The sequence below is a fragment of the Lepidochelys olivacea genome (genome assembly GCF_965140295.1).
Source record: "Lepidochelys olivacea isolate rLepOli2 genome assembly, chromosome: 4".
Lineage (NCBI taxonomy): Eukaryota > Metazoa > Chordata > Testudines > Cheloniidae > Lepidochelys > Lepidochelys olivacea.
In genome coordinates this window covers 116,235,068-116,262,269 of record NC_140414.1, presented here as the reverse complement: position 1 = coordinate 116,262,269, position 27,202 = coordinate 116,235,068, and the positions used below count along the sequence as shown (strand labels likewise).

The window sequence follows — 27,202 nt, the reverse complement described above, 5'->3', positions numbered from 1 at the left end:
TTAAATTCTGGAGAACTCATGATTTTAGAACTTCAGTCTTTGTCCCTCTATTTACTCTTTTAGGAACAACTTTTCAGAAGTGTTCTTCAAATAAGTACACCTAAAAAAGTGCTGTTTTTCATGCTTATTCTTCACTAACTACAAGTTTTTTTATTTAATTTTTAGGGTTTTTTTATATTAATTTATATTTTGGGTGCCTACAACTGTGCTTATGCAAATACTTAGATGGGCAGTTATGCATTTTATCTCTTATTTATTTATTTTTATGTTTTTTCTCTGGTATATATGTAGATGCAAAAATAACATTTCGGGAGTTCAAATTTTGGAGGCTAATCTGAAGCTTCTTCGAAAAGTTTGTTCTTAGTTTGCTTCTCTTGTCTGTAAATCTTTCAGAGTATCCATGGTTGTTTTGATCAAATAGATCATATTTACTTAAAACCTGGCCTTTGTTCATATGGTTCTTTATGTTCTTCCTTTATCACATTGGCCACAGGATTTCCCACTTCCTTGCTGTAGTGCAATATTTCCCTTTTTAGATTACCTATTAATGTACTGTTTGAACTAAATATTTCTGTCTGGACTGACTTCTTGATTTACTTCACAATATTGGTCATTTCCCTCATTGGGTTTTTGAAATAAAAATTTGCAAAAATGTAAGGGGATATTTTCCTTCCTTTCATACTCCCAGAACGTATGATTATGTAGTAACCCTTCAAGTCAACAAGAGTCAGAAGACCTTTTAGTTGGACAATAGGTTCATATCCCAGTCAGACCTTAGACTGCACTGTCTATATATTGTACAAAGCTTCCATAAAAAATCAAACTCTTACCAGGTCCTCAGAAGTGGTTGCTGATGTTTTCAGACCATTTGGCAACTGTAGGCCCAGATTCTAGCAAAGTTGGATTGATCTTATATTTTCAAGCGAAACAATACAAAACTGTGTTTGCAGCTGAGTTTCACTTTTGAACTTTTGTCCTCAACCTTCAACTGTACCCAGTATCCACTGGCCACAGCTAGAGGATTAGGCTTTAAACTCCCTTATCCATGAGCTGGAGCCATTTTCCAGCTGACAGTTACTAGAGTGCAGTGTACTCCGGCCATGCCCCCTCTACTTCGGTACACCCTCCACATCCAGATCTAGAGCATTTGGAGAATTGCACAGTGTTAAACTCCTGTTCCACAGAGAGGTCTGCCACATTTGGTAGTCCCCCAGGCAATTTAAAATGTCAGGGCCCGTGATAATATGACAGTAATAATGCAGCCTTTGGCACAATCTCTGACCAGTGGAACAAGCAATATATGTTTAAAGAAGTGGGGGTTTTTACCCATGAAAGCTTATGCCGAAATAAATCTGTTAGTCTTTAAGGTGCCACCAGACTCCTCGTTGTTTTAGTGATGATGGAGATTATTGTCCATGTTATATCAATGTCAATTAGAGAGGATTTTTCTAGGTATTATGGGTTTTCAATACTGAATTATTTCTAAGGGTCCTGTGTAGAGTCTGTAGGATTCCAAATTTTGTCAAGTTACTTATTGACTCTTGGGAGCTAGAAAGTCCCCTGATATTCTGGAGCTGGGATTGCCTTCTTACCTCATTAGGCACATAGTGCCTGATACTGAAAGTTTCTGAAGGCCTCTCTGGATTTTCTTAAGAAGAAAATCCAAGTTGGGGGCATTTATAGGAGGTTTGTGTCTGAGTCTTGTGAATACTGAGTTTCACTAGCATTCTGCAGGGACCTCTTAATATCACTCAAGATAAGGACATAATATATTATGCGATTCCACAGTCATATAATTTAGTGAAGAATTGTGCTTCAGAAGTAAAAAAGTTTTCATTTAAAAATGTTTCTAGCCTATAGAACACACATAAATTAGATAAATAAAACAGGTTTTTTGCTGGTTTCAGTTTATGATCATGGGAGTTAGAATTCTCTTAGATTTTCCACCAAGATGTATTTCACCCTTTAAATATTAAAAAATTATTTACCTATGTAATTTCTTCATCAGTGAGTTCTGCAAGTTGATTGTATGTGTGTGAAGAATTACTCCCTCTTAACCGTTTATTTATTTGAATACCAGTCCTTCAGAAGAGAAGGGTCAGTATTTGATATTGTTGTGGGATTCTTTTTTAGGCAGACAAGACAAGAGGCTTTGAGAACAGAATTCAAGTCCTGTGGGTTAGTCAGCCCTAGTGGCTTGAGTTTGAACTTTCTTCAGTTGCCTGTAAATATTGATTAAATAATATTATTATTGGCAATTTCCCTGAGAACCATTGAGCAGCATTTATCAGGAGATCATGGACTTGTATTATTAATTCATGTACACTTTGACATGGCTTTATGAAATTGGCAGTCTGTGTCATTAAGACAGTGCAGCTCTACAGGAAATATGTCTTAATAGATTGATAGTGTGCTACCAAACCCCCTTGGAAAGCTTTGGTATGGATTTTCTGATGGCCAAGTCTGGATCTGCATTGCTATATGTTGAATATTATTTGTGTGAATTTTCTCAGCTGCAAGTCCAGATCTCCAGGGTGCATAGAATCATAGAATCATAGAATATCAGGTGCATCAGGTGCTAGTGCATACTAACACCCCACTTTGGGACTGGACCGTAGATTAAGTTAACACTTGCCATGGAATTGAAAAAACAAGCTCTTCTACAACAGATGGCTGAAAAATACTTTACAGGTTGTTTTGACTTCACCTCTAGTGCTTATGAACAGCGTGTTGTGCCCATTTCTTTCCACCTTTTAGACATGTATGTTTCAGACATATTTTCTTTAGAACAGCACAGACATAAATATTTACACCTTATTTCCTGTTTGAATTTATCTAGCTTCAACTTCTAGCTTGTATTATATCTTTCTATATTGGTAGATTGACGAGCCCATTATTAAATATTTGTTTCCCATGTTTGAACTTATAGACTGTAACCATGTCACTCCTTAGCCTTCTCTTTGTTAATCTAAATAGACTGAGCTCTTTGCGTCTTTCACTATAAAGCTTTCTAATCCTTTAATCATTCTCATGGCTCTTCTCTGAACCCTCTCCACTTCATAAACATCCTTCTTGAATTGTGGGCACCAGAACTAGACACAGTATTCTAGCAGCAGACATGTTAGTGCCAAATACAGAGGTAAAGTAACCACTCTACTTCTCCTCAAGATTCTTCAGCTTATGCATCAGAGGATAGCATTCACTCTTTTGGCCATACAATCACATAGGGAGCTCATGTTCAGCCGATTATCCGCCACAACTCCCAAATCTTTTTCCAAGTCACTGCTTCCCAAGACAGAATCCCCCATCCTGCTAGTATGGCCTACATTCGTTTTTACGAGATGTATACACTTAGCCATACTGAAATGTGTAGCGTTTGCTTGCACCAAGTTTACCAAGAGATTGAGATTCCTCTGAGTCAGTGATCTGTCCTAGTCGTTATTTTTGTGTCATCGGCAAACTTTGTCAGTGATAATTTTATGTTTTCTCCCAGGTCATTGATTTAAAAAAAAGGTATTTGGCATAGGGCCAAGAATAGATCACCGTGGTACCCCATTGGAGAAACACCCATTTAATGTGTGCCATGTTAATTTTATATCATTCAAGTTTTTTTAATCAGAATGTTGTACAGTACCAAGTCAAACACCTTACAGAAGTCTCTAAGTATATTACGTCAGTACTAGTGCCTTTAACAACCAAACCCGTAATCTCGTCAAAAAAAGATATCAAGTTAGTTTGATAGACTCTATTTTCCATAAAGCTATGTTGATTGGCATTAATTACGTTACCATCCTTTTAATACTTCATTAATCAAATCCTGTATCAGCCACTCCATTATCTTGCTTAGAAGTCTATCTCATGTGTTGGAGAAGCATAGGAAGGGAAGAAGAATGGTTACTGTGTATAACCTCAGAAACTCACTCAGCTTGTACCCCTTCATATTCACCCCTTCCGATCAGACTGGAGATGCCAAAGATTATGGTCACAGGCATTTATACCTCTTCCATGTTTCTTAATAGAATATATGTCTAAACCCCCAGGCTGCCTGGAAAATGTCATCCCTTGACTTGAGTATTTATAGAGACAGATCTAAAACACAGTGTTCTACAAGTGTGGCACATGCTCAGCAAAACATTACCCTCTCCTTGACCACATAAAAAGATATGATAGTAACTACTATGCTGAATAAAGAAACAAGGCTTCTCTGGTGGTTACTGTAAAGTAGTCACAAAATAAAATCTTTATTGTAAACATTATTGTAGATTGTTATAAGGAGGAATAAGTGAATGATTAACTATGTGAATTAGCTGCTTTTTTATCAGATATATCAAGGGCACAACAGTATTTGGATTTACACACACACACTTCTTTTCCCATACCAATCTTCCAAAAAGTATATTCTAACCCACACTAGCATCTCTCATCTTTCTCCCTTCCCCAACTCTCTCACCCTTTGGGGGGAAAAAAGTCCCAAATGGTACTGTCCCTCTCCTCACCTCATGTCTCCTTCTTTGACCTTCTGGCTTTGTCCTTCTGCATCAATTTTTACATCCTCTAATAACTGGGGAAAGAGGCTGAAGCCATTGGGTAATACTTCCCTATGTACGGTGGCAGTTGCATGGAGCCACTGTAGGAAACAGACAGTAAGCACTGATAGGTGAATGTGGTGTCCAAGCAGTTCCATGGCAGCTTTCCTGCTTCCTCACAGCAAAGGGCCACTTCAGTGGTGAGGATGAGTGTTTGGGACCCCCAGTCTTCTCACCTTTTCTTCCTTCAGTAACCAGTGTTGCTTCTCTTCTGCTCACTCTACTTCCATTGCTAACTGGAGCAAATGCCAAGAGGGGTAATCCTTGGAATCTACAGGACCACTTGACTTGTGAATCCCTAAGCACAATATGGGCAGGATATATGCCCATTAATTATATATGCATATATATATACTATCACTATGTGTAGTTTGCTTATGTTGAAAGGGCGGAAAAAGAATGCTGATGGCCTGTTTGTATCAGTGAGAGAAAATAGAGGTAGTAGTGTGTTCCTAGTCTCCATGGGTAGGTAATTACTTTAAAGTGCAAAATATTTTAAGTAGGGCTTTCAATTGCAGTTAACTCATGCAATAAACTTAAAAAAATTAATTGCAATTAAAAAAATTAATTGTGATTCATCATAGTTTTAATTGCACTGTTAAACAATAGAATACCAGTATTAAATATTTTGGATATTTTTCTACATTTTCATATACATTGTATTCTGTGTTGTAATTGAAATCAAAGTATATTATTTTTATTACAAATATTTTCACTATAAAAATGATAAACAAAAGAAATCATATTTTTCAATTCACATCATACAAATTCAGTATTGCAATGTCTTTGTCGTGAAAGTGCAACTTACAGATGGAGATTTTTTTTGTTACATAACTGAACTCGAAAACAAAACAACATAAAACTTCAGAGCCTACAAGTCCACTCAGTTCTACTTCTTGTTCAGCCAGTTGCTAAGACAAATAAGTTTGTTTACATTTACAGGAGATAATGCTACCCTCTTCTTATTTACAGTGTCACCAGAAATTGAGAACAGACATTGGCATGGCACTTTTGTAGCCGGCACTGCAAGGTATTTACGTGCCAGATATGCTAATCTTTCTTATATGCCCCTTCATGCTTCGGCCACCATACCAGAGGAATGCTTCCATGCTGATGACGCTCATTCAAAAAAAAAATGTGTTAAATTTGTGACTGAAGTCCTTAGGGGAGAATTGTATGTTCCCTGCCATTCTGCCATTTATTTCATGTTATAGCAGTCTTGGATGATGATCCAGCACATGTTGTTCATTTTAAGAACACCTTCACTGCGGATTTCACAGAACACAAAGAATGTATCAATATGAGATTTCTAAACATAGCTACAGCACTCAACCCAAGGTTTAAGAATCTGAAGTGCCTTCCAAAATTTGAGAGACAAGCTGTGGTGCATGCTTTCAGAAGTCTTAAAAGAGCAACACTCCAATGCAGAAATTACAGAACCCAAATCACCAAAAAAGAAAATCAGCTTTCTGCTGGTGGCATCTGACTCAGATAATGAAAATAAACATGCATTGGTCTGCACTCCTTTGGATTGTTATCAAGCAGAACCCATCGTCAGCATGGACGCATGTCTCCTGGAATGGTGGTTGAAGCATGAAAGGTCATATGAATCTTTAACACATCTGGCACATAAATATCTTGCGACGTCGTCTGTAAGACAGCCATGAGAAGAAAGCCTGTTCTCACAGTCAGCTGACATTGTAAACAAGAAGTGGACAACATTATCTCCTGCAAATGTAAACACACTTGTTCGTCTGAGTGATTGGCTGAACAAGAAGTAGGCTGAGTAGACTTGCAGGCTCTAAAATTGTACATTGTTTTATTTTTAGTGCAGTTTTTTGTACATAATTCTACATTTGTAAGTTCAACTTTCATGATAAAGAGATTGCACTCCAGTACTTGTATTAGGTGAATTGAAAAATACTATTTCTTGGGTTTTTTACGGTGCAAATACTTGTAGTCAAAAATAAATATAAAGTGAGCACTGTGAACTTTGTATTCTGTGTTGTAATTGAAACCAATATATTTTAAAAAGTGGAAAGCATCCAAAAATGTTTAAATAGATGTTATTCTCTTATTGTTTAACAGTGCGATTAATCGCAATTAATTTTTTTAATTGCTTGACAGCCCTAATTATAAGTGCAAGAAATTGCATTTATACTGTTGGCTGAATGGGAGAGACTGGTCTGGAGAAGCTGTTTCCTGAAGGATATCAGGAAAAATCAGAATATATCAATTGCTTACATATTATAAAGTATAGAATTTTTCAATATTAACAATTTAAATCACAGTGGCTGATTATATTAAGTGTTGCTATTGCCATTGTCAGGGCATTGTGGTATTCCCCCTGAACTGACTGTGTATATTATGTTGCAGGTGAGTTGTGTGAGGAGAAACTAGATTTCTGTGCCCAAGACTTGAACCCTTGTCAACATGACTCAAAGTGCATCCTGACACCCAAAGGATACAAGTAAGCATAAAATATTGTCATATTTCAACTACACTATTTCTACCATTCTCTTATTCTACTCCACCCCTTCAGGATCACATATCAATGGCAGAACCTGACCCATTTGTTTTCATGTACACCCATGTATTAACTAGAAAAGTATCTAGTGAATTAACTGTTTTTTAGAAGTGTGGATTAAATAGGACCAGTGAAGAATGGAGAGTTTCATTCTCTGTGACAGTCTACACAAAATCCTTTTGGAAAGTTGGACTGTGAAGAGAATAATTAAGTTAAATTAAAGGGGGATTATTGTACTGCTTTGTGAGTAGTAATTACAAGACAGGTTATTAGTAAGACACATTGAAGCCATTATAACATAAGGAAGTTCATCACCAGGAAGACTAAGCTTTAATTACAAGACATCCTTATTAACATTAATTAGTATGCACTCTTAAAAAGTATTGCAATGGACTTTAGATTAGTAGATTTAGGAAATCTGCTGCTTTAAACTTTCATTCATGAGCAACCTGTTTTATGTGCCATATTTTACAGTGTTCAAAATCAGCTTTTGCCGTTAAAATTGATATTCTTAGCACATTTTAAATAACAGGTTATTTTAAAAAGCCAAACTTTATTTGGAAATATTCAAATGTACATGCAGTGGAGCTGATCATTTGAAAGTGGATCACAATATTAAGAGTTATTTTGATGAACATTGTTCTATATTATATGCATTTATTCATTTTCATATGGTCAATCAATAAAACTATTGTTGCCTCTTGTACTTTGTTACATAGGACATAAAACTTGCATATTACATTTTGAGATTTTAAACCAGAAAATAACACACTCAGTAGCTTTGAGCATGTATCTCAGTCAGCTTTTTAACTTGATAGTGTGCTTTATACTCGTTTTTTCCTTTATTTACTCATTTCTTTTTGTCAGATAAAAGACTTAAGAGAGATTTGGATAAATTTATATAGATGGACCTAATTTAAAGAGTTATGGGCATTTAAATTTAAATTCAGTACTTCTAAACAAGTTGTAGGCATAAAAGTGTGAGACTGAATGCAAAATCAGTGAGGTGATCACAAAGACTGATGTAGTTAGGTGTTTCGTAAAAGAAAAAAGAGAGAACTTATAGTTAACTTTTAGACAGCTGTGTTATTGCACGTATGGATTTGTAATCTTGTCCATTGATCTGTGAGCTAAATAATTCTGAGCACTCCTTCAACTTAATGTGTGAGGCTTTAACTGAAGAACTCCTATTAACGTTAATGATGATATTTGCATTGTCAAAGCCCTGCATACAGTATTGAAAATACACCACTTCAAGTCCGTTTTTATTTTCTTATGTTAAAGAAAAATTAAAAAAACATGCTGCAATCACTTTGGTTCATAGGCAACAGAGTTAGTTCTTTTAAATTCTGTTAGCAGAAATTTAAAAAAAGACAGTTATGATCATTCTAACATGCCTGTGTAAATGCAATGTTGCATCATTCATTGTTGTCTAATAACTGACAAAGAAAATATTCTGCACAAGAACATAAGTCTTGGACTATTTTTCTGACTCCCAGCAACTAAGTTTACCATATTTCCTTATTTTGAGTTGATGTACATTACTCAGATATTCCAAGGAGAACGGTCAGACTGATTCATGAGGTCCTTTAAGATTTTCACCGAATGTACTTGATATAATATCAGATAATCAGTAACCACAATGTAAAAGGTAAAATATAAGACCTGGTAGTAATGGGGGACTTTAACTACCCAGATATCTATTGGAAAAGTAATATGGCAAAACACAACATTTCCAGTAAGTTCTTGGGACCAACTTTTTGTTTCAGAAAGTGAAGGCAGTAATCAGGAGGGAAGCCGTTTTAGACTTATTTCTGATCAACAGGGGGAATTGGTAATGAATCTGAAAGTGGAAGGCAATTTGGATGAAAGTGAACATGAAATGATAGATTTCATGATTCTAAGGAAAGGAAGGAGTGAGAGCAGCAGAATAAGGACAGTGAACTTAAAAAAAGCCGGGAGCGGGGCCCCTGCTCCAGGGTGGGGGAACATGGACAAGGGAAAAGGGACCAAGGCTGGGGCCACATTTGGGGGTAGGGGTGGGGCAGGACTGGGATCAGAGCCGAGGCCGGCAGACGGGGGCACGGGACAAGCAGCCAGGACTGGGGCCAGGCGCAGAGCTGGTGCCCCCTTGAACATTCCTCTGTGCCCTCTAAAGGGATGCGCCCCTCAGTTTGTAGATCTCTGATGTAATGAATCAATATATACAGGCTCTTAACACATGTAAAGTTATATTTTAATAGTGCATTGTATTAAAATGTGACTCAAAAAATTGATTTTCTAAATAGTGCTGCACTTCAGAATCAGTTAATAAAATACTACATCTCTGGCATTTTCTTACGTATATGGTTTTTATAGACAGGCATAGTACTAACCAATATACTTTCCTGTTCAATAGATGTGATTGCACACCTGGATATGTAGGAGAACACTGTAATATTGACTACGATGACTGTCAAGACAACAAGTGTAAAAATGGAGCACAGTGTACTGATGCAGTGAATGGGTATACATGTATATGCCCAGAAGGTTACAGGTGAGAGAGACTTGAAGACAGGACAAACATTTATATTTTTATCATACCACGGGGTGATTTTGTCTGAAATACTGGTTTTTGTGTTTGTATTTAGTGGCCTTTTTTGTGAGTTTTCACCACCAATGGTTCTCCCTCGCACCAGCCCTTGTGATAACTATGAGTGTCAGAATGGAGCTCAGTGCATCATAAAAGTAAATGAACCGATATGTCAGTGTTTGTCAGGTTACCAGGGTGACAAATGCGAAAAGCTGGTCAGCATAAACTTTGTGAACAAAGAATCCTACTTGCAAATTCCTTCAAGCAAGGTCCACCCTCAGACCAACATCACTCTGCAGGTAAGAAGGGGTAGATTGGCAAGAACCGATCTTGAGTCATGGTCATTTTCTTCACCATAAATCACTGCAAGTTGGCATGTGTCCTGATCATGTATCATGGGGGAGAAATGCATACATATAAAACAAATGCATACATATAAAAGTTGTCATTAGGTCAGTTAAAAACTTTAGACCCTCTGACCTACAGAGAACTAGAATCACTAGTGAAATTAGCATCACAACTGATGGATAACTGGTAGGAAAAAATGATTTTTATTATCTGACTATCCCAATCAGAGTTTGTTAACAAAGAAAGAAATATTGGTAATGGCCATGGGAATGAGTGCAACCCATTTAGCATGTCAGGTTTATTTGGATTCATTTCCTTATAAATTAGTGTTTCTTTTTTCACTAGATTGCCACAGATGAAGACAGTGGAATCCTGCTGTACAAAGGTGACAGAGATCATATAGCAGTGGAGCTGTATCGTGGTCGAGTGAGGGTCAGTTATGACACAGGATCTTATCCAGCATCTGCCATTTACAGGTGAACTGAAATACAATAAATTACAGTTCAAGACAAAAAGTGTATGATCTCCTGCTGTCTGGGGTCTAAAGTCAGATTTTGCAGGAGACATTTAGAAGAAGGAATATTTTTTGACAGAATGTAGTGTCAGACTTTATGGAATTGAAAGACTACTACTACTTTAAGCACATAATTTCAATTGGAAAATTACCTTAATATGAAAAATGGTATATAGAATGGTATGTGTTAAACTGAAACAAAAGGATAAGTTTCTGCAAGATATTTACACTTCTTTGTTTTTTAGAACAAATACATGCAAACAATCTTTCTCTTTTATTCTTCTTCACAGGTGATTTCCTAGTCTGTAGTGTGACCTAAAAGTTAGTGTTACTTGAATCACCTGAAACTCCATAAACAAAAGTGAAATTGCAATTTCTCTGTGTTCTCCGTGTCAGACATGCCTCTATAGTGGGGCATTTCCCTCCATTAGCAACTGGAGGCAAACTAGATCTTTGGTTATGAGCCAGGGTTTAGGACCAGCTCTGAGAAAGAATTTTCCTCTGTTTCCAAACCTGTGCAGACACTGGCTCCACATTTCCTTTTGTAATAAGCTTTCCATAGAATTTTTGGACTATTTTAAATGACATTTTTCTAATTTTCTTCATTGGCTTTGAGGTTTTTCCTCCTCAGAATGACTATCTTCAAAAATATCAATCTTCTAGGTTTCTGAGGAAAGTTCATGGGGAAGCACCATAGAGCAGCACCCCCTCTTTCCTCAGAATTGGCAGATTGACACTGCAAGGGGAAGCAAAAGGCCAAAAGATTTTGCCATTATTTGACCCCAACTACCACCACCAAGAAAGCTCCCAGGTGCAAATGTAAGAGCTGAGCTGGTACTTAGGTTGAGTCCACACCAAACCAGTTAAACAGGCTGCAAAGAATCTTCCCTCACTGAAACCACCCAAAAGCCAGCAGCATAGAATCCTGAGAAAGCTTTTCAAAGCATTCTTCCCAGACAAAATCTTTTCAGCGTTTTCAGAAAGGAAACACAAAAGGGGTGTGAACACAACTAAAGCAAACTCATTTTAAATCTGCGTTGAACCCTTATGATCTTTTTGCTTTGGTTTAATTTTGCAGTATTGACTTAGCTCCTACTGATGATTATTATGACCACATTTATGTGGTGTACAATACAGTCATACATTTGATGGAAATTGTAGAAGCTGTCACTTATTTTACATTTTGTAGTGGGCATTTTATTTAAAATAAATGACAAGTTCAAAAATTTCCCTCAAATGGCAAAACAAAATTAAAAACCTAAATGTTTTCTCTAGAGAAATAATGCTACATTTTGTTAGGCAATAATATCAAGGGAACTAAGATAATTCCTATGTATTCCACTCAAAAACAGTCCTTATAACATACAATGTGTTTTTTAACCATAAAAGGTAGCATGCCTTAAACAGTAACTATTTGGACATTACTTCCGTTCTAATGTCAGACTTATTTATGGCATTTTGTTTATAGTTCTGATGAAATACCATAATTTGTGGGAGTAATATTTCATATTTCAAATGTGTGCATTTAACTAAATTGAATAAAAATAGGACTTACATTTATAAAAGAATCAAGGTAGGTTTTAAAAACATGATTGTTAGAATTGGATGCAACAAATTCCTTGTTTCCCTGTGAATCTACGGTTCAAAATAAGATGATAATCCTTTTATCTGGAATAATGTTGAAAAGAAACTGAGATTAGGTCCTTGTATGGGTAGGAATGGGAATTAACAGAGATTGTTTTTCTTCAATTTATATTTATTGGGCTTACCAGCTACCTTTGAAAGCAATCAACAACCCAGGCTGCATTTCATTTCCAGTTATTTGCATTCTGACTTGCTTAAAACCTTTAAGCCATCGCCTGTAGCTCTTTCCATATTAAAAATTTATATCCTGTCATCTATTCTGTACATTTTATGCAGTATTTCTTGCACTATCTTATTTTACCTGTGCATTTCAGTCTTACAGGCTCTGTCTACCCTTTCAGTGGTGTGCAGAGTACAGGGATTTCTCACGTAACTTCACACCATTGGGAAAGGCTCTGGTAGCTCTGCACTGACATAGCCTTTCACTGTGGTGAGGAAAAGCTCTGGTGGGGGGAAGGGAGTGGGGAAAGGCTCTCACAGCTCCCTGCTGCGGGAACCTTTCACCACAGCCGTTCCTGGGGAGGTGTGGGGCCTGGGCTGGAAGTGACAGACTTGTCTCTTCCGGGACTGACCGCACCGGCCAATCACACTGGCCATGGGGCCCCCCAAAGTGCAGGGCCTGGAGCACTTGCCCCGATTCGCCTTACCCAAGGGACAGCTCTGCGCTTTCACTATGGCAAGAAAAAGCTCTGGTAGGAGGGAGGGAGCCAGGCAAGGTTCCAGCACCAGGACACTACACTGCTAACGTGGGAGTTATTGCTTGGGCATGTAGAGAGCCATGTAGAGTGTATACCCTGCGGGTTCAGAAATGTAGGGCACTCTGCTCACCATCTATACTGCTAGTTATACTTGTACTAGCCTGGCATGCAATGTCTGTACTCTGCACGCTGCTATAAGTATAGACATAGCCTGAGAGAGAGGAGAGATGCTTTGAAGAACCATTACTCAAAAGATCTCAAATTGAATTGCAGCAATTTAAATGAAACATTGTAACATTAATAATAATAAAAAATAACTTGTGTGACTGTTCCATCAAAATAAAATATTTTTACAGCAACGTTGCTACCTCACAGAACACAAATCTCTCCTCAAAGAGTATACATTCTGAATTACATGATATGTGAAGATCACAGACAGACAGTGAAGAAGGGGGAGGAGAGGAGGAGGACAAGGGCAGTAAGATAATGGGGTTGCTCAGCAAAGCATGAAAGCATCTTGATATATTTTTTTGATGGTGCTGGTGATGTTAATCTTCCTTCCCTCTCACTTCTAATAGCTGAGATGGGAGAAGTGAATTTTTGAAGGGATTTACATATGAAGGGGTTGTTGACTGTAAGGGAGAAGGCTTGGGAGGAAATTAGCATTCTGTTGAAAGCTCATCTCTTCTAAGTGCTTTAAAACCCATACAGTTAATCAGATTGACATTTGCTGTGCCTTTTGAAAGTTCAGGGTTCTGCTAGTGATCCACATTTGGCACCATTTGCCCAAGGGTCAAGATATAGCACTTGGAAAAAAACAGCTTTTCTTAAAGCTAATAGATTACGGTGACCTTTTTTTGCTCACAGATAGTGTTCAAACTCAGATCATAGCACTAGGGACTCAGATGCTCAAGGGTTACCCTGACAGAGTGCATCGTGCCCACCAGCTGTGTGGGGGGAAATCAAATTAAAATGCTATTTGAAAAGGGGTTTGTTTCTTCAATTAGGTACGTCAAGTATGTGCACAGAGAGAGAGAGAGAGAGGCTAACTATCTGGAAAACTACCTATACATCACAGTACCTGGGTGGTTCTGAAGATATATCATGGTCATCTAATCCAAGCACCACCCCAGGCACCTATGACAGAAATCTAAGTAAAAAAAACAGGCCCGTTGCTCCACTCTACCTCTATCAAAAGAGGATGTTTAGTTTGGGGAAATGTAATATGAGTACAGCAGAACATTCAGAAGGTGCTGAAACCATTATTTAAAAAGAAAATAAACTACACAGCAAATGCTTGCTGGGAGGGGAGAGTGATGAAGGAATATGGGGGAGAGGGTTAGGGAATCGGGTGATGGGGACAGGATGGAGACTATGGGGAGTGGGAGTGGAGAGGGTGGGGCACTGGAAAAGGGGATACATGGGTGAGTGACGGGGGACTGGAGGAGAATAGGGGCAAGGTGCCTGTGAGCCCCACATTCCTCTCCTATGTGTGTGCCATGATCTGGGAGCTCGCAACCCACCTACAGGGGTGTGACCCTGCCCTCCTTATGATAGCCAGGTTCTGAAGGGGGTTTGCCTGGTCTGATCCCCTCTTCTTACCTCCTCATGTGAACAGCAGTCTGGGTATCACTGCCCTCCAGGGGTGTCTGAGTCCCGCTCCCTGACTTCCTGTGTTTGCCAGGCTCCCTGTCCATCTATGGCAGTCAGCCCCCTCTCTCCTCCCCCCCAACGAGAACCAGGTTCAAAGAGCTTGTTGTTCTGGGTGGGCTTGAGTCCTTCTCCCTATCCTCCTTATCACAACTGTGAATGCCCACTGGGAGGGAAGGGGTGATTGGGATGCAAGGGTAGGTAGTAATGGGGTAGGCAGCAAGGGATGGGTGTATAATGGGGAAGATAAATGGGAATAGGTGGTAGGGGAGGGAGTTCAGGTATGGGGGAGGGGTTAAAACAGGAACGGTTGGAGAATGTGAGGGGTAGCACGGGAAGATGGGGGTTTAGGGATGCGGGGGAACTGTCAGCACTGAATTCTCCCCTTCTGTCTGTGTGCTGGGATATGGGGGAACCCTACCCTTCTAGAAGGATCTGAGCCCTTCTCCCTGCCTGCTGTGTGTTCTGGAAACCAGGGGACCTGCTCCACTTGGGAAGTCTGACCCCTTTGCCCTGCCCTTCCATGTGAGTTGGGATCTGAGGTGGGAATGAAAGTAACAGAAAGGTAGACATCTGAAATCCAGAAAATAAATAGCTAAGATGCACATCACCCCTGTGTAGGCTTGGAGAGCTGGCCTGATTTGGAGGAGGGACAGACAGGGTGGAGCTGGGGCATGGCTGGGGAAGCCTGGAAGAATCAGGGCCAAGAGTCCTACCTTCACAGAAAAATAATGCTAATATTCCCATATCTCAACAATTGGGGCATTCTGCTGAAGGGGTGTTCTTACAAGACCTTGTTGGCTACTCAGAAGGCCATATCACTGTTTCTCAAACTGGGACTTCAGATAAGTCCACTTTGACCCCATTGCAAAGATTGGAGTTCACAGGAGCTTACCTCAGTGCGATAACAGCCAGAGCCTGCCTCCCAAAGCACAGGTTTATAACCCTATTGAATTTAGTCACCACAATTCAAGTCAGGCCCCAAACATCACTCAAAAACCTACATCAGTCTCCAATTGTTGGGGCATGTGGCAGCTGGTACTTTTGTAATAAGCCAGGCAATGTTACACTTGCAGTGCCTGCAGGGGTCACGCTGAACTCTTTATTCTCTAAGCAAATACAGCTTGAACAGACTAATCTCAATTGGTGGAAAGACCCTGACAACATTTGCACAGGACCATCCTTTACTCAACTGTCCCCGACAGTTGTAATAGCAAGACATGTATCTCTGTGCTTGGGGAGCACGTCTTGACACACACTGCTCGGGGCAGGTGGTCATCTCGTAAGACCCCTCTACACATCAACTTAATGGAACTCGGGGCAATCAGGAATGACTCTCTATTTTCTGTCATTGATCACAGGCAAATATGTAAAGATCATAACAGACAATATGACATGAATGTTTTATATCAACCAAGAAGGGGGAGTGAGATGACCCTTCCTCTGCACTGGAGCAGTGAGACTTTGGAATTGGTACATACTCAATCAAACCCACATCTCAGCAGCATACCTTCTGATTGTTCAATACATAACTGCAGATGCCCTCAGCAGACATTTCTCTCAGGATTATGAATGAGAAATAGATCTCCTTATTCTCCATTGCATATTTCAGTGTTCATAGAATATCAGGGTTGGAAGGGACCTCAGGAGGTCATCTAGTCCAACCCCCTGCTCAAAGCAGGACCTAATCGCCAACTAAATCATCCCAGCCAGGGCGTTGTCAAGCCTGACCTTAAAAACCTCTAAGGAAGGAGATTCCACCACCTCCCTAGGTAACGCATTCCAGTGCTTCACCACCCTCCTAGTGAAAAAGTTTTTCCTAATGTCCAACCTAAACCTCCCCCACTGCAGCTTGAGACCATTACTCCTTGTTCTGTCATCTGTTACCACTAAGAACAGTCTAGATCCATCCTCTTTGGAATTCCCTTTCAGATAGTTGAAAGCAGCTGTCAAATCCCCCCTCATTCTTCTCTTCCGCAGACTAAACAATCCCAGTTCCCTCAGCCTCTCCTCATAAGTCATGTGTTCCAGTCCCCTAATCATTTTTGTTGCCCTCCACTGGACGCTTTCCAATTTTTCCACATCCTTCTTGTAGAGTGGGGCCCAAAACTAGACACAGTACTCCAGATGAGGCCTCACCAGTGTCAAATAGAGGGAAACAATCACATCCCTCGATCTGCTGGCAGTGCCCCTACTTATACAATCCAAAATGCCGTTAGAATGTTGGGGCATTCTGCAGGTAGACCTCTTCCACTGCTAAGAACAGGAAGTGTTCCCATTTGTTTGAGACTGGGACTAGGTCACCACTCACTGGGAGATGCCTTTCTCCTTCATTGGATGTGAGGTCTGTTATATGCATTTTCCACAGCACCTCTAATGTTAAAGGTGTTGATCAAAATAAGGTAAGACAAGGCCAGAGTTACGCTGGTGTTTCAGACATACCTGCTACAAGCATGGTTTCCTTACCTCATCCACTTGGCAACTAATCACCCTCCAGGCTATCCCTCATCTTCTCTCTCAGGATGCCAGACATATTCTTTACCCCAGCCTCCGAGTTCTTTGCCTCAAAGCATGACTTATTGATGGTTTGTGGGGTTAAAAACACCCTGTTCTGAAGAAGTGAAAAGGGTAGGAAGTGATCTACCTGTAATGCTTATCTACAGCAATGGACAAGATTCAGACACTGGTGTGGTCTAAGACACCTTTCTTGAATTAAAGATGATGTGGCTGTCTTCGAGTTCTTTGAGTGTACAATTGCTCGCCATTACAACCTTTCATTCCCTGGGGGGAAGGTTTCTCAGCTTTTGCAGATCCAGTGATGGTAAGGTTTCTCAAGGGTTTGAGGAATCTCTTCCCACTAGTCAAACATCTTACCCAGATTTAGGACCTTAATTTGCTGCTTAGATGCCTATGAAACCTCCCTTTGAGCCAATGGCAACCTTTTCTATACTTAACTTATCAATGAAAATGCCCTTCATGGTAACCAGTACATCTGAGTTGGAGAGATAGGGGCTCTAACGGTATATCACCACTTCACAGTGTTCTTCAAGGATAAGGTTACACTACAGCCACACCCCAGATTCTTACCGAAGGTGTCATCTGAGTTCCATATTAACCAGACCATTCATCTTCCAGTTTCCTTCCCTAAACCACACTGGACTAAGGGAGGATGTGGTACTGCATACACTCGATGTCAAGAAGGCATAAGCTTTTTACCTGAACAGGACTAAACCATTTAGAAAATCTTCCAGGTTGTTTGTGTCTCTTGCTGACAGGTCTAAGGGATCCTTAATTTCCAATCAAGACTCTCTAGATGGGTATCTGGATGCATTATCTCTTGTTCTCAATCTAATAACCTTCAACCACCTTATAGGATCCTAGCTCATTCAGCAAGATCCCTTTCTACTTCTGTGGTCTTAAGAATGTTCCCATTGCTGAGATCTATAGAGCTGCAACTTGGACCTCCAGACACACTCTTTTGAAACATTATGCTGTAATCCACAACTCAGCTTCAGATGCTGTGTTTGGCCATACTATAGTACATTCAGTTTGGACTCAAATTCCAGAGTTTCTCCCGCCCTCAGTGAGTACTGCTTGGTAGTCACCCGAAGTGGAGTACCCCTAGGGACGCTACTCGAGGAGGAGGAAGAAGAAGAAGAAGAAGAGGTTACTCACCCTGTACAGTAATTGTAGTTCTTTGAGATGTATGTCTCCATGTGTGGTCCACTACCTGCCCTCCTTCCCCTCTGCTTTGGAGTTTCCACTATGGAGCTTTGCAAAAGAGAAGGAACCGAGGGTGGTTTGCCCTTGCAGCTCTGTATAGCCTCGGTGCGGAGCACAAGGCTGTGTAGGGTGCATGCGTGGGCTGAACAGGCAGTGCTACCTAAAATCTCCGATTGAAGTTGCCTGGTGGGCAAAGCACCTGAAGTGGAGCACCCATAATGGTACACATCTTAAAGAACTACAGTTACTGTACAAGGTGACAAGGTGTTACTGTACAAGGTGCTTTCTGCAGTAGGTTTTCACCAGTAAATAGAAGTTTAATCCAGATCTTGTTGGTATTCATTCTTAGGAAACGGCTTTTCACTTTAAATATTCTGTTTTATATATCCTTACCTATATAATTGCTTGCTATGAAGACTTGTATTCAGTGTTACATTCATCGTTTTGATCTGTACTTCATGCGGGGTTGATACGTTCTTAAATTACATGTCTTTATCGACTTCCCAAGAAGTAAGATGTGCACAATATTATTGCTTTCTCTTGGTTGTCTCCAGCAAATAGTGATGTGCATTGTTCAACCTGGCACCATCTTGTTCCTGAAAACATCAAAATATGTTAAATGAAAGTTAGTGGTGCATTTCTTATCTCTGCACATAGAGCTGTGATATTTTTAGTCTTCTTTCTGTCAGTCAGTTTGAAAACCTCAAGTTTTATATATATATATATGAAGAAAAGCAGTATTATTGTGCACATCTTACCTGATATATACGTGCACTGGTCAGAACATTAGACCTTGCCATGTGGGAATCTAGAGCACTGTCATTTTACTTTTTCATATGTAGCACAGCCGTCTCTCCTCCACCTGCCAGAAAGTGCTTATTCCATTGTAGACATCTAAACCTCAGGGTTGAAATGGGAAGGCCTTGTCTACACTGTCAGACATTCTCTCACCATGCTAGCAAGGAAAGAAGGCATGATGCAGACATGCGCAAACACTTTTTTACCACCATGTCACTGTGTTAGGTAGAGGAAAAATGCATAAATATATCCATGCCTAGTCTACCATAGCACTTACTCTATTGCTAGGAGAAACGGAGCTGTGAAAGGCTGCATCTACACTTGGAGCTGGAGCTGTGATTCCCATGTCAAGCAGATACTCACACTAGCCCTCATCAAGCTAGCACACTAAAAATAGTAGCATAGCAACTATACTATGGACACTGGCAAGTGTCAACACAGACTAGCCCCCCTGATTACAAGCCTGCCAAACCCTATGAGTATGTACTTGGGGAAGCTAGCCCATGTTGCTACAGCTGACAGTACTACTGCAGCTACACTGCTATTGTAGCATGCTAGCGTGAGTATGTCTACTTGAGCTGGAAATCATGCCCCACGCTCCAGGTACACCTGGAGCCCCAGTGATGGGAGTATGTCTGTAAATCCTAAGTGTAGACACAGCCCCGATTCTCTGGAACAATAAGCTCAAATCTCACTGGTGTCAACTCAGCTCTTAACTCGTTCAAGATAAATAAATGGAATACTGTTTTCATCACTGGAGTTTCATTTTGTTTTGTTTTTTCAATTAAGATTTTAAAAGAATAGTGGTGTTCACTTTGCATGATCTTGTGGCACATTCTGTCTGGTTGAAGTTCTATGTATATAGTTAGTAAACTCTTTTGGGAATACTTCAGACTGAAAGGTGCCATTAATATGTAAAATATACTAGTACCAATACTACAATGCTACAGAAATAGTAATACAATTTATTATCTGTTAATAAGCATGACTTCACATCTTTACTTAAAATCTAGTTGTTAGAAGATTACGTTACTGGGGAAGTTTTGCTCTGAAGCTATATACTGTTTACAGGACAGAAGGTCAAGGAAATTCTAACCAAGATTCAAATGTTTTAAAACTTTTTTTTTGTTTGTTGCAGCGTTGAGACAATAAATGATGGGAATTTCCACATAGTGGAGCTGCTAGCCATGGATCAGATTCTGTCTTTGTCTGTTGATGGAGGAAGCCCCAAGATCATTACCAACTTGTCTAAGCAATCAACTCTGAATGTTGACTCCCCACTTTATGTAGGAGGTAGGGGAACTTATTGTTTTTTATTAGAGATGTTATAGCAAATGTACTCTGGAAATATGCATTGACAAAAGCATAGTAAAGGGCCACTTCACTGGGTTAATTCTGAAAGATGACTCTCAGGGCAATTAATGCTGAAATAGTCTCATTGTTAACTGTAGTAGTAGATGATTCAAATTCAGCAGTAGATGATCCTACATAATAATCTAAAAGTAAATACTCGATTGCTCTAGGAGGAGTGTAGCTGAAGGACCAGAGAGTTCTTGGTAGCTCATAACTGTTGTTTTCTGAAAGTAAGGATGTGATCCACAGTGCAATATTTTATAATTATGCTTTTCCTATTACTATTTAGTTTTAAACAGGACTGGAAAATGCATAGCATTTCGTAGACAAGCCACAGGGGTCTGTTTTTGACTCCTTAGCACCTTGAATAGTCATTTATGCTATCATTCTGTTTCAGTGGTGTTTCACATTCACCTCACACTGTAAATATACATACGTGTAAATGATGGCAAGATGCAAGGCAATGAAAAAATCACACCCTCCGTTTCTGCCCTGAGGCGCTTACAATTTAGGTTAAATAAGAGCTATGACACAGGGAGAGAAGACGTTAGGCAAAAACAGAAGGAACGGTGGGGGACTTACATGGTAAAAGGTTGTGACGGTTCTTGCTTTCATACTGTACATACTATGTTAGTACTTTTTTCAATAAGAAATATTTTTTAAATGGACACAGACTCTTGTGAAGATAACTGAAATTGTGGGGTTTTTTGAGCGTTTGTCCTCAACGGAACTCACTGTCGGTATGTGTGCCCCATGCGCACGAGCCCAGAATCTTTAAACCAACAGTGTCCTTTGGGGCTGCTCATGTGCCATGGACACCCATATGCCCCTACAGCAAAGTTATAAAAGGCAGAGCACTCCCAATGCCATTGTTCCTCTTCACCACCCATGATAGCGAGTTAGAGCCAGAGTGTTGTCTTGCTTCCTTGCAGCTCTGAGATAGGATCAGAGTTTGCAATTACTTAGTTAATTTAGTCTTCCTGTAGTTTCTGTAAGTTTAATTTAAGTCTGTTGGCTTTTGTTTTAAAGGACTTTTTCCTTTTTCTTCTGAGTCTCACTTCAATACCAAGAAGTAGGTCCAATGGTTGAGAATAGGCCTCCAGGCTTTAAAATTTGCCCTGCCTGCAAGACAGCTGTGCCTGCCAGTGATGCACATAGGAAATGCCTGTTTTTCTTTAGGGGAGTCTCATATCCCAAACAAGTGTGCTATTTGTAATTATTTTTCTAAATGTACACAGAAAGCTCATGGCACCCACTTGAAATTCTTTCTGATGGAAAATTCAATAAGACATGTCTCTCACTCTGAGGTCCCTCTTCAGAAACTGTCCTCCTGCTTCAAAAGCAGGTTCAGCAAGTGCTGTGGCTACAAGACATCATTCCAGGGGTTAGGCCTTCTGATCCTTCTCCTTAATCCTCTTTGGGTAAGTCAGAGGCCCTCCTGCTGCCCAAGATATAGGAAGGAGCAAAAATCTGTGGTCATCATCCCCAGTACTAGCCAAGAGGAAAGCTAACAGTCATAGTGCCTAAATTAACGCCTTCAAAATCACATTGGTACTGTGAGTCATCAGAGATTGTGGGATTGTGTTCCTCTGCAGCAGTTCTACCCCCTCTACCTCAGGTGACTACCACTGTTTTCTGAGCACCATGTTGGTATCGATACTGGATGCCGCAGATTCATCGGTATTGCATTATGATAAAAAAAATTCTGCTAAGACTCCCACATCAGTACCGTTAGTCATGGTACCATTGTCATCGGTACTGCCTCCTATGTCTGTCATGGCTGCTTTTAAATCTCCTTCAGACCTATCCATCTATCCGGAAGCAGTGTCCCCTTCACTTGATGTTTCTCTTTTACCTGTCATATCCAAATCTGTGCTGTGTGTTGAAAATGAAAACCTCTTTGCATCCAGCTTCTACAGTACCATTGCCTGCTGCTCATACTGTCATGTCTGAGTCTCTTCCTGTTTCTACACCTCAGGGATTTGACTTCTTTTAAAATAATTTTATTCATCTGCATCACCATAATCTTCTAATGGCAGCAGAAGCCCTTCTCCTAGAATAGATCTCCTCCTCAACGTAGATTGATTCCTGAGAGTAGCATTGAAGGGAGTACCTCCTGTCACAGATCTCATGCTTCAGAGACATTTCATGTTCCCTGATCTGAAATCTGTAATATGAAATCCAGTAAATACAGTTACAAAGTTCTACACTTGGAAGGGGAAAATCAAATGCACAAATACAAAATGGGGAATTTCTGGTTAGGTAGTGGTACTGCAGAAAAGCTTCTGGGGGTTATAGTGGATCAGCCAAAAAATGTGATGTGATTGCAAAAAAGGTAAAGTCATTCTGGGGTGTATTAACAGAAGTGTTGTATGTAAGACCCGGTAAGAAATCCTTCTGCTCTACTCAGCACTCATGAGGCCTCAGCTGGAGTACTGTATTCAGTTTTAGGCACCACACTTTAAGAAAGATGTGAATAAATTGGAAAGAGTCCAGAGGAGAGCAATAAAACTAATGAGAGGTTTAGAAAACGTGGTGTATAAAGTAAGATTGAAAAAACTGGGCATGTTAAGTCTAGGGAAGAGAAGACTAAGGGGATATGATGAAAACAGTCTTCAAATATGTAACAGGTTGTTATAAAGAGGATGATGATCAATTGTTCCCTATGCCCACCAATAGTAGGAGAAGAAGTAATAGGCTTAATCTGCAGTAAGGGAGATTTAGGTTAGATAGTAGGAAAAACTTTTTAACTATACATATAATTAAGCAGTAGAACAGGTTACCCTGTTGCACATGGAATCATGTATGTCCAAGATCATGGAATCCCTTTAAGTGGAGATTTTCAAGAACAGGTTAGATAAACATTTGTCAGGGATGATCTCGGGATACTTGCCTCAGCGCAGGGGATGGATTAGCTGACCTCTTCAGGGGCCTTCTAGCCCTACATTTCTATGATTTTATGTGTATCTGTATCTTGGCTGATTTGAGGTCAGTCATCGCAGCAGATCATCACACACCGTTCTACAGCTGTTTTCCAAACTGGGCCTCCAGATCAAGTGAGAGAAGTCCACTCTCACCCCTGTTCAGTCCATAGAATTTATTGGAGCAATGCTGTACTCCAAATTGGCAAGAATGTATCTTTCTCAAAAAAAAGAGTAAGTGCTGAATCACCTCATTTCATACATTGTCTCATCAAGAATGTCACTGAAAGGTCTCCTAAATTTACTGGATCATATGGCAGCATGGACATACATGATTCCATGTGAAAGATGAGCCTCTGGCCCTTTCAGGGCTTGATTTATCAGCCAATCAAATGCAGCATGGACTTACTGGTAGATGTTCTTTTGAAAATACTGTCATCTCTGCTTTGGTGGACAGACACTCAAAATGTATGCCAGTGTATTCTGTTTGATCCACCGCCACCTTCAAAGATTCTGGTGGTGGATGCATCAACCCTATGTGGAGGTGCTTATTTGGGCTTTCTTCAGATTCAGGGTATGTGGTCCTGAGCAGTGTTTCAGTTGCAAATAGAATCATAGAATAGAATCATAGAATATCAGGGTTGGAAGGGACCCCAGAAGGTCATCTAGTCCAACCCCCTGCTCAAAGCAGGACCAATTCCCAGTTAAATCATCCCAGCCAGGGCTTTGTCAAGCCTGACCTTAAAAACCTGTAAGGAAGGAGATTCTACCACCTCCCTAGGTAACGCATTCCAGTGTTTCACCACCCTCTTAGTGAAAAAGTTTTTCCTAATATCCAATCTAAACCTCCCCCACTGCAACTTGAGACCATTACTCCTCGTTCTGTCATCTGCTACCATTGAGAACAGTCTAGAGCCATCCTCTTTGGAACCCCCTTTCAGGTAGTTGAAAGCAGCTATCAAATCCCCCCTCATTCTTCTCTTCTGCAGGCTAAACAATCCCAGCTCCCTCAGCCTCTCCTCATAACTCATGTGTTCCAGTCCCCTAATCATTTTTGTTGCCCTTCGCTGGACTCTCTCCAATTTATCCACATCCTTCTTGAAGTGTGGGGCCCAAAACTGGACACAGTACTCCAGATGAGGCCTCACCAATGTCGAATAGAGGGGAACGATCACATCCCTCGATCTGCTCGCTATGCCCCTACTTATACATCCCAAAATGCCATTGGCCTTCTTGGCAACAAGGGCACACTGCTGACTCATATCCAGCTTCTCGTCCACTGTCACCCCTAGGTCCTTTTCCGCAGAACTGCTGCCTAGCCATTCGGTCCCTAGTCTGTAGCTGTGCATTGGGTTCTTCCGTGCTAAGTGCAGGACCCTGCACTTATCCTTATTGAACCTCATCAGATTCCTTTTGGCCCAATCCTCCAATTTTTCTAGGTCCTTCTGTATCCTATCCCTCCCCTCCAGCGTATCTACCACTCCTCCCAGTTTAGTATCATCTGCAAATTTGCTGAGAGTGCAATCCACACCATCCTCCAGATCATTTATGAAGATATTGAATAAAACCGGCCCCAGGACCGACCCTTGGGGTACTCCACTTGATACCGGCTGCCAACTAGACATGGAGCCATTGATCACTACCCGTTGAGCCCGACAATAAATGTTACAGAGCTGAGGGCCACTCTGCTAACCTGGAAGGCATTCCTGGGAAGCAGTAAGACCAGGATCTATGGCAGATGCATTTCTGATTCCATGGGAAAGAACCTGTTTTATGCCTTTCCATCCACTCTGCTAATTCCCAGAGTCTTCAAAAAGCTGTATCAGGACAAGGACCAGGTGACAATGGTAGCTCCAGCACAATTACATCAATTCTGGTATTCTGACCTGATGCATCTATCCATCAGACCATCTCTTTGACTTCTGAACATCTCAGACATCATTTTGCTGAACCAAGGCAAGGCCTAGTGCTCCATCTGGTGTTGGCAAATGATATTTAAATTTTTAAAGGGCCTAATACATGCATTTCCACCAAGTTAAGGTGTTGTTTCCTACCTGTGACTTGAATGTAGTTCTCCTGTCTTTGATGAACCCTCCCTTTGATCTTATGTCATCACATTCTTTCTATCACTTCTGCTAAACTTATATTTTTGGTAGCCATCACCTCCACTCTCTGGGAAATTCAGGCTTTGATGGCAAGACTCCCTTACATCATTTTTCATAAGGTTATTCTCAGACCACATCAAAAATTTTTACTGAAAGTGGTTTCAGGTTTTCATATAAATCAATGTATACACTTACCAGTATTTTTTCCTAAACTTCATGATTCTCCTGCAGAGGTCAAAACAACATAAGCTAGATATTCTTAGAGCCATGTTCTTTTACCTTTTCAGAACAAAGCCATTTTGCAAATCATCCAGACTCTCTGTGGCTTTTGGTGGTAAGTCTACAGGGCAGGCTGTGTGCTGTCAAATCATCTCTAAATGGGCTACAGTTAGCATTAAGATGCACTATTCATTAAACAAAATACCTCTTCCCTCTTGAGTTAGGGCACAATTTACTAGGGATCAGATGGTAACAGTAGCTTGTTTTAGAGGGTCCCTATTTCTCAGATTTGGAGGGTAGCCACTTGGAATTCTGTTCATAAGTTCATCACTAGTCCATTGTGGTGCCTTTTAGATCAAATGTCCAATTTGGCTGAGTTGTCTACAGTCACTATTTAAATAGAACTCCTGTCACTCACCTCCTTGAGAAGTAACTGCTAGCCACCTACAGTGGGATCTGTGTGGACAAATGCTCAGAGAAGAGAGGTTGCTCATCATACAATAACTGGAGTTCTTCAAGATGCCTTTGTCCACGTGGATCCCACAACCTGCCCTCGTTCTCCACTGATACAGAGTCTTTACCTGGATTTTTTGTACTAGTGAAGAAATGGAGGGATGGTTGGGGCTGCTTTTATACACTCACAGTAGGGGGCGTGAGGGCATGCAACCTCATGCACAATCCCAGCGGACCATGCTGGCTAAGAAATTCCAGGCCTGCACATACTTACAGTTGGATCTGTGTGAACTAAAGTATGTTGAAGAACTCCAGTATGTAAAGTAAGTTACCTTTCTTTCTGTTGCTTCTGATTTAGTCCGCAAAGTGACAGTTGGTTAAGGATGGGCCAGATCCTTGTTCTTGACTCTGCCCGTGCATAAGAGCGTGCCTGTGTGAATATTACTGCAAGACTAGTGTCCTAGCAAGGAAACTATATGCACTGTGTATAGTGCATGTGTAAAAATATTAGGGCTGTCAAGCAATTAAAAAAATTAATCATGATTAATCGCAATGTTAAACAGTAATAGAATACCATTTATTTACATATTTTTGGGTGTTTTCTACATTTTCAAATATATTGATTTCAATTAGAACACAGAATACAAAGTGTACAGTGCTCATTTTATATTATTTTTATTACAACCTAATACAAGTACTGTAGTGCAATCTCTTTATCATGAAAATTGAACTTATAGATGTAGATTTTTTTTTGTTACATAACTCCTCTCAAAAACAAAACAATGTAAATCTTTAGAGCCTACAAGTCCACTTAGTCTTACTTCAGCCAATCACTCAGACAAACAAATTTGGTTACAATTTGCAGGAGATAATGCTGCCCTCTTCTTGTTTACAATGTCACCTGAAAGTGAGAACAGGCTTTCGCAGGGCACTATTGTAGCCGGCATCACAAGCTATTTACGTGCCAGATGCACAAAAGATTCATATGTCCTTTCATGCTTCAACCACCATTCCAGAAGACGAGTCCAGGCTGATGACAGCTCAATAATGATCCAAAGCAGCGTGAACTTATGCATGTTTCTCTTCATCAT

At 40.2% G+C, this 27,202-nt stretch overlaps 1 protein-coding gene across 8 annotated transcripts in view; it reads left to right on the top strand.

Moving 5' to 3' along the window:
• Nucleotides 1-27,202, top strand: part of SLIT2 (slit guidance ligand 2) — a 423,995-nt gene that overhangs the window by 383,313 nt on the left and 13,480 nt on the right. For all 8 annotated transcript variants that reach the window (XM_084626161.1, XM_084626159.1, XM_084626160.1 and 5 more), the window contains 5 exons: nt 6,963-7,056; nt 9,512-9,649; nt 9,744-9,984; nt 10,379-10,509; nt 20,199-20,353. In XM_084626161.1, coding sequence (XP_084482287.1) covers nt 6,963-7,056; nt 9,512-9,649; nt 9,744-9,984; nt 10,379-10,509; nt 20,199-20,353 — 759 coding nt within the window. The remainder of the gene's footprint in view (nt 1-6,962; nt 7,057-9,511; nt 9,650-9,743; nt 9,985-10,378; nt 10,510-20,198; nt 20,354-27,202) is intronic.